Source organism: Oncorhynchus tshawytscha, unplaced genomic scaffold (assembly GCF_018296145.1).
Source record: "Oncorhynchus tshawytscha isolate Ot180627B unplaced genomic scaffold, Otsh_v2.0 Un_contig_7015_pilon_pilon, whole genome shotgun sequence".
Lineage (NCBI taxonomy): Eukaryota > Metazoa > Chordata > Actinopteri > Salmoniformes > Salmonidae > Oncorhynchus > Oncorhynchus tshawytscha.
In genome coordinates this window covers 151,262-159,278 of record NW_024609765.1, presented here as the reverse complement: position 1 = coordinate 159,278, position 8,017 = coordinate 151,262, and the positions used below count along the sequence as shown (strand labels likewise).

The 8,017-nt window shown below is 42.0% G+C and overlaps 1 protein-coding gene across 1 annotated transcript; it reads left to right on the top strand.

Moving 5' to 3' along the window:
• Window positions 1–2,922: 2,922 nt before the first annotated feature.
• Window positions 2,923–7,379, top strand: noxo1a (NADPH oxidase organizer 1a). The gene is made up of 8 exons (XM_042317748.1): window positions 2,923–3,061; window positions 3,300–3,380; window positions 3,499–3,571; window positions 3,684–3,867; window positions 4,043–4,230; window positions 4,423–4,533; window positions 4,788–4,905; window positions 6,001–7,379. Exons 1-8 carry the CDS (start codon window positions 2,987–2,989, stop codon window positions 6,737–6,739), a joined length of 1,569 nt encoding a protein of 522 aa, XP_042173682.1. The 5' UTR covers window positions 2,923–2,986; the 3' UTR covers window positions 6,740–7,379.
• Window positions 7,380–8,017: the final 638 nt, after the last annotated feature.

The following is an 8,017-nucleotide window of genomic DNA, read 5'->3' as shown; positions in this document are numbered from 1 at the left end:
AGGACGACTTATAATAACGGCTGGAATGGAGTGTTATGATCCGTCCTCCCCTCAGCAGCCTCCACTGACACAGCATCATCTGGATATGTGTTCAACAAAAGTTCAACCTTCACCTTCTGCTACCATTTCTGTCAGGCCGACTTCACATACAGTTTGATGTAATCGTTTGTTAAATCCAAGGTTTTCACCACACGGAACGCACTGCAGCGTTCCAGGGGAAATTAATGTACCTCTGGTGTACCAAATTGCAAAGATGGTGTCCTGTGATCGAGGCATTAGAGCATTGGGCCAGTAACCGAAAGATTGCTAGTTTAATTTGCTGAGCCAAATAGGTGAAAAATCTATCAATCTGTCCTTGAGCAAAGCACGTAACCCTAATTGCCTCAGTGTTGCCGTCAATAATAGCTGATCCCTGGCTGTGACCCCATTCTCTGTAGGATATGCAAAAAAGCATTTCCATTTCACACCAGGTTAATAAGGAATGGGCACAACATGAATCAATGTAATCCCTGGGATATGAGTCCAAAGGTTGACCCAGCATAGGCAGGGAAGAAATGAGGTTCCAAAAACAGGCAGTTAAAGGCAGAACTGTTTTTCTTCTGTGCTTATTTTATATGTCTGTTGTAGCTGTTTCACTGAATAGAGAAGAGGTGGGCCTGTCTACTGTAGTAAAACGACTACTACTTTATCACAAGTAATAAAATGACATGTCACCAAAGCTCAGTAAAAGCAATAAATGCAATATCTCCAGAGAGATGCTGAGTGTGCCTGCAGGCTGCAGGTAGGCATATATGTGTTGCAACCAATGTTCCCTAAAAAAATGTCAAATTTCAGGTCTGCTGAGTGCAAACTTCAACACTGTGAAAATGCAACTTCCAGTGTTCCTGTGAACACTGAGGCTGTACCCGCTTTAAGATCAGTTTGAACAATGGCCAAGTAGGCTACTGTGGCTATTTGATCATAATGTAGGCCTTCCAGATTGGACTACCATCAAAAATAATGGAGAAAATGCATCCCATAACATTTTAACATGGAAATAGCTGTTCTATCATTCAGCCTACAGTAGCAGCCAATGTGTGGTGTTCAATGTAGGCCTATATTCTGAGACTTTTGAAAAAAACATGCAGGGCTTGACATTAACCTGTTTATCCATTTGTCCTTCAGACAAGGTGACTGTTGTTGTTGTTGTTTGATGCAAGAAACCACTTTACAAAATAAAATGCATTATTATACCCATACCATTGTTACAGAAAATCAGATTACCTGGCTATCAGCGGAGCCTTGTCTGGCAGCGAAACACATCATTTAGCCTCATTTACTGCCTTTAAAAAAACATAGCTGATATGGCTGACTTACTTAAACAATTGAGATGTACAAACTATGGCATAAGGGGATGACGAGCGGATAAGAGCTACAGCTAAGATGGACATAGTCAATATAGCTATTTGTTCAGCACTTTTGAAATGTACAGCGTCAGAATTCAGAACATGGACTGTTCTTACAGTATTCTCCCTGTACACCAAGTCAGATCCGTAGGATAAATAAAGGGGGCATATAAGCAGACAATGAAAGCTCTTACACCTTGTTGTGCTGTGCTCACTTGAACAGGAAGGTAGCATGGCGGTACTTGTGTTGTCATCAAACTTTGTCATCAAAGTCTGGTATTCTCTGGATTTATGGTGCTTTCAAGACAACTGGGAATCATCAAAAACAAGGTTGAATCATGACGTCAGTGATCTTCAGGTCTAGAAAGAGACCCGAGTTCCCGACTTGGAATTCCGAGTTGGATGACCGTTCAAAACGTATTTTTCCAGTAAGAGCCCTTTTTGTTTTAGTTCCTAGTTGTCTTGAACTCACTGAAGTCTGAGATTTGCCTGTTCCGAGTTTCCAGGTGTTTTGAATGCGGCAGAAGTCATGCTGGATTGACAGCATGAATGTTTATCCTTTTAAGCTTGGAAAAGGGACCCTTAAACCAAGACTTAGACCACACACCCACTCTACTGAATAGCAGGCTAGAAATTGCTTTGCAACGCTTGCAGTTAGCCGCCACTGATTCCTTCCAAACCACTCATTGTTGAATTTGCGATTTCCAACATGTTGTGTAATGTTTATGAGCACAATACGTTTTATCTATAATTTCTCTTCCTATGACAAGGATTGAAAAGGATTTGCCAGTAGATTGTCAAGTTTATTCATGATGAGGACTTCTAGCTTGCTAGCTAAGGTATGATGTTGACATGATCAGTCCAATCAAACCTACTGTAGATATAACGTGATTTGATGTCATTTTATCTGTGGCCAATGACCTTGAACCTTCTTGAACGGGCACTTCTAATGTAACTCTATGGCAGCACCCAAGGTGCTTGAATTTTCGAGCTCTCCCTGTAGAGTTTGCGGCGACGTAGTGTCCCCATGAGTGACAGAACACTGAGCCAATCACGGCGCAACTAGAGAACATTACCAACTCCATATTTTCCACTGGCTGCCCCACCAGCACAGAAAGCACTGAACTAGGCTGAAACACCTTACTCAAGAAAGCAAAAAAGAGACCATGTTTGTATGCAGCTTTATTAACTAAATTATTATTATATATTGTTTGAAAACTGTTATGTGACACGTATTAATGCCAAAATAACATGCAAAACAGGCAACAACAAAAACATGTGTGTATATATATATATATATATATATATATATATATTAGCTCAACAGATGGGGCTCGAAACAGGGTCTTCCCCGCCTGCCCTGAATGATGGTTCGCCACTGAAATGATGATACACTGGTTGCAACAGTGTAGTTCCCACACTTGCGCCACTACAGCGGGAGCTGCTCACGTGACGCAAATATTGTCCTCCTATTTGTTTGCTTACGTGCCTCTACTGCCACACCTTCTTACTCGGAGAGATATATTAATCTGTTGCCCATTTGAGCTCCAGTCAGTTAGGAATACACATCTCCATAGGACTTTACGCATCTAGGCTTTTTAATGACTAACATGGAGGAGCAACGGTATCCGGTTAATATCCGACTGATTGGAGTAATGCACAAGGAGAAAAGCAAAGTATGGATACTTGATGCATGTAATACTACTGCTGCTGTTATGGGATATTTCTCCAGATTTCTGCATGAGATGTTCAACTATTTTTTATGCCTGTTAATTAATCATTTCCCGAAAATTGTTGATTATTTTTTGCTGTATTTTGTGAGTGCAATTAACTAAAACATTTATTTTTGAATTTGACAGCAATGATTTATACCCAAGATTTAATTGATATTTATAACTTATTTCAAATGTCCAGATGTACATAACATCGGTGCTTTGGTCAGATCAGAATGACATCATTGTTTACAGAACCTTCAAGGACTTCAAGACACTTAATGTAAGTTACATCATCAACTACAATTCAAATTGTCTGATCTAATGTAGGCTACATAAATGCAAAATATAATATGGAGCCATGCTTTTCTTACTTATGCCAAACTTTTTATCCAAAACAGGAACAAATGAAGAAGAAATTCCCACCTGCGAACCCACTTAAAAAATCGGACAGAATTATTCCTAGATTTCGAGGTAGGCCTATGTTTTACTTTTAATATCACGTTGCCGGTTGATGTCCATCATTTGTATCCTTTATATAACTAATAAGTCATTAATTAGTAATCGTCGTATATTCCTTCATCAGACTGGAGGATGAAGATAAACACAAAGAATAATGGTCCAAGCAAGTCGGTGGTCCAGCTCAAGTTTTTGGAGAAATACTGCAGCGAGCTCCTCAGTTGTGACCCGCGCGTCTCACAATGTCCTGAACTCATCCGGTACTTCCACCCCAAGGACCAAGATCTACAGCCAGAGTTTGCCAAGAATAGGTAGATTATAGTGAGAATTACGCACATTGCTTAGGGAATACCACTGTGTCCTGAGCATTACGCACATTATTACGCACAAGTGGATCGACTTCAAATCCAGTGTCCCGTTATGTTTTGGTGATTTAATTCAGTTCAATAAATAGTCATACATTTACAATGTGACTTCGTTCCTCAGTATCATGATCATGCCTTCAGAGGATTCCGCTGGACATGACAAGAGTGTCAACATTGGAAACGTTACGCAGCCGTTTGTAACAGAGGCATACCGGTGCATGGCACCCTATGAGACCAAAGACACCAAGAACCGGCCGTTCAAAGTGGCCGTGGACGAAAACTTGGACGTGCTCATCAAAGACAAAGCAGGTGAGAGAACATCTGCTGTGATTTGCCTTCCATAAAGTATAATGAACATGTATTTTCCTTTGTAATGAACATGTAAAATCGCATCACTTTTAATCTCTGCACGAATGTATTGATTCTGTGACATGTAATGGGTTTGAGAGAGCTGATCATAAATGTCCATCACCAGTCTAACCCCTCTCCCTCTGCTCCCAGGCTGGTGGCTGGTGGAGAATGAGGACAAGCGTATGGCCTGGTTCCCTGCTCCATACCTGGAGAAGGTAGAGGGGAATGAGGATGACGATAGTGACAAGTCCTATGGAGAAAGTAAGAGACCATCATCTCTTATCCCTGACACATATGTATTTATGTTTTCTATAGCCTGGGAGGGGATCATCAGAGGATCATCTGCAAAAATGTTCACATCAACAAATATATAAAACATTCACATATGCACCAGCGTCAAGACATATACACTGCAAATACTGTGCATGTACTGCAAGGTGTGGACCACCACTGACAGTATATTGCCATATATTGATGTTGCACCTATCCTAACATTCTGAATCGCCCACAAATAGGTGTGCTGTACAGTGCTGTCAGAAGCTACAAAGCCACAAATAGAGACGAGGTGTCTATGGACATTGGCTCAGTGGTGGAAGTCCTGCAGAAGTCTGACAATGGCTGGTGGCTGATCAGGTATGTTATTGAACAACACCTGTCTGATTAAACAGGAAGAATACAGTAGCTATAGCTGTAAAAGAGAAGCATGACTTCCAGACTGTCGGAACCATGGAATCAAAATTATTAGAACTCGTACTAATTCTATGGTCAGATGACAGAAAATGCATTGAGAGAACGGAAATTGAAAGGGAATTGAAAGTCATGGTGCAGACAGACATGCAGAGTATCATCGCCCGTCCATCAGATATCATGCGGAAACAACAACGCTGTAATTATCTCACTACATTACAAGTTATCATTAGTTGATTCTGAAGAACCCAATACCAGAGATAGCTGAGCCATTGTCTGCTCAATGCTCTTTTGAGACAACCTCTCAGCGTGTTCTGCCCCTATCATTAGAAAACAGTCGGTAGCTTCCCCTTGGAAGTTGACGTGACTGAATTACTTAGCTGTTATCTTTTCACTGAATAAAATCCAAAGATTTTCTTGACAATGGCCGTGTCATTGAACAGAACAAGGATATGAACAGAACAAGGATATGTCAAGAACCTCATTTTGACAAAAATGCAGATATAACCTTCCAGACGTCAGTTCAACATCTAGTTTTGATTTACATTTGGTTGATTTGTCATCTAATGTGAATTCACCAAAAAATGGTTAAACGTTGGGTGAAAAAAATACAAAATTCCCTTACATTGACTTTTTTCAAATCCAATCAGTTTTCCATGTTGATTGAACGTCATCACATGGAATTACGTGGAAACAACACTGATTCAATCAGTTTTTGCCCAGTGGGTTATAATCTCAAATTCTCATTTTGTTTCTTACTGCATACCTTTTTACTAAACAGTACGTTCAAAATAGTATGTAGTAAGATTAGTACACAGTATGCAGTTTAAGTAAGTAGTAGCCAAGCTAGATTTCGGACACGGCCATTGACTTGTCAATTTAAGTGAAAGCTAGACAGATAAATGTGTACAAAGGCCACAGACTTGTTGTCTATCATTACCTAGGATAACATATTGTACCAAGGCTTTGACAACATTGTGATTTCTGATATGAAATCCAAACTCGTGTCAGTTTCCAATTTCTTCTTTCTCCTCTTGACAGATACAACGGCAAGAGCGGCTTCGTACCTGCCATGTACCTGCAGCCCTACAACAACCCCCGTGTCCGCCTGGCGGCTCTCAACCTGGTCCACAGCTCCAGCTCTGACCACACGCTGGCCGGACACTCCCACGAGCGCAGCCATTCCCAAGGCAACATCCTGCAGCTGCCGGGCTCCCAACCTTCCACACCAAATCAGCTCAAGCCTACCGACAAACTCAAGTCTCATTCTTTTAATGTTCTAACTGTGCCTCAGCCTAGCCCTTCACCTGTGATGGTCACCACCCCCGCCCCGACATACCGTAGCAAGGGCACTCCAACGCCTACTATTATGGTGGAGGTGGACGGGGAGGTGGATAGACGCAAGCGCAGCCTCGCCGGCAGCATGGGAAGTGAGGGCAGCATGGGAAGCGAGGGCAGTGACTTCAGCGACGACCTCAGTTCGTCATCCTGCAGCTCGTCACTCAACCTGAGCCGCGCCGACATGGACGATCGTCTCCGGCGCGCCCGCACACCGCCGCCCATGGTGGCCGACCGCCTCAACCCCGACAGCGGCGTGTTGGAGGGGAGGATGGTCCACGGAAGATCTGACCCAAACCTGTTCAAGATGGCCCCAACCACCCCCAAGGTGCCCCCCAGGCCCAGGGCGCAGGAGATCCTGACACGCTGCACTACAGTCACGCGCAAGAACGCCTCCAAAGCCAAGCTGTCGCCAGCGCCTGCTGTGATACTGAGCCGCTAAATTGGAGCAGTGTTGACCCAAAATGGTGGTGGGTCGGTGGGTTGTGGCCAGGACATGTGGTGTATTGATGGGCTCCAGGAAGAATCCAAAGGCTTAAGCACAGAAAGTCACTGTACTAGAAGCCGGACTGTGGGACTTATCCGTTATGAAGTTACCTGAACATGATTACACTGTTTTTAAAGTGTTTAACTGCCTTGGGGCTGGTCATGTAGCCATGAGTTGTGATATGGGAGGAAGAATCATACATTACTGTAATACTCTGAGTCACATATTGAGTCTTTATTTTTTTAATGTGGAAGTTTACTTCTTGCTCTGTTCATCAGGCCTACTTCCATGCACCTGGAGATGGATACTGATAACTGCATTGTAAACATTATTTTAATGCTGTCTATTAATTCAGGATTTATTTTGTGGATGAACAAATATTACGGTTAGGGGTTTACTGTCATTTGTCTACATTCCTGTTTTAATGAATCATTTCTCTTCACTTAATGTGAAGTCAGGTCATATACTGGTATAATTAAAATATACACTTTTGTGAATAAACATTCAGTAGCAATTTAGATAGAAAAAAAAACAACATTTTCTGTGATTGTCATGAATTAGTGTCTTCTATTAAATCCTAAAATGTGTTTTCATAGTTTCCACTGTATAGCCTTTTAATCTATGGATCTCTATTTTTCCATACTGGAAAACTGAGCAACTATGGTTGATTCCATATCATATTGTACTGCAAACTGCAACAAATTGTAATACATTATTATACTAAAATAACATATCTTGTACTGCAAAAAGCAATAAATTCTAATACTAAAATAACTTGTCTGGCTCTTTGAATGGAGAAAATATCCTGATTTAAACTTAACAGGATGTTGTGTGTGTGTGTGGCATACGCCACTGGTACAGATGACACTGGTTCCATCTCTTTTCATCCATAGCAAAGCACCCAATTTCTCTTTCTTGGAGTCACCATTTGTATCCACCGCTAGCTTACTATGAATTGTACTCTTACACTGTTAAAGCTCTCCCCGAGTCCACTGGTTTATACTGTTAGAGCTCTCCCTGAGCCCACTGGTTTATACTGTTAGAGCTCTCCCTGAGTCCACTGGTTTATACTGTTAGAGCTCTCCCCGAGTCCACTGGTTTATACCACTGTTTATACTGTTAGCTCTCCCCGAGTCCACTGGTTTATACTGTTAGAGCTCTCCCCGAGTCCACTGGTTTATACTGTCCCCGAGTCCACTGGTTTATACTGTTAGAGCTCTCCCCGAGTCCACT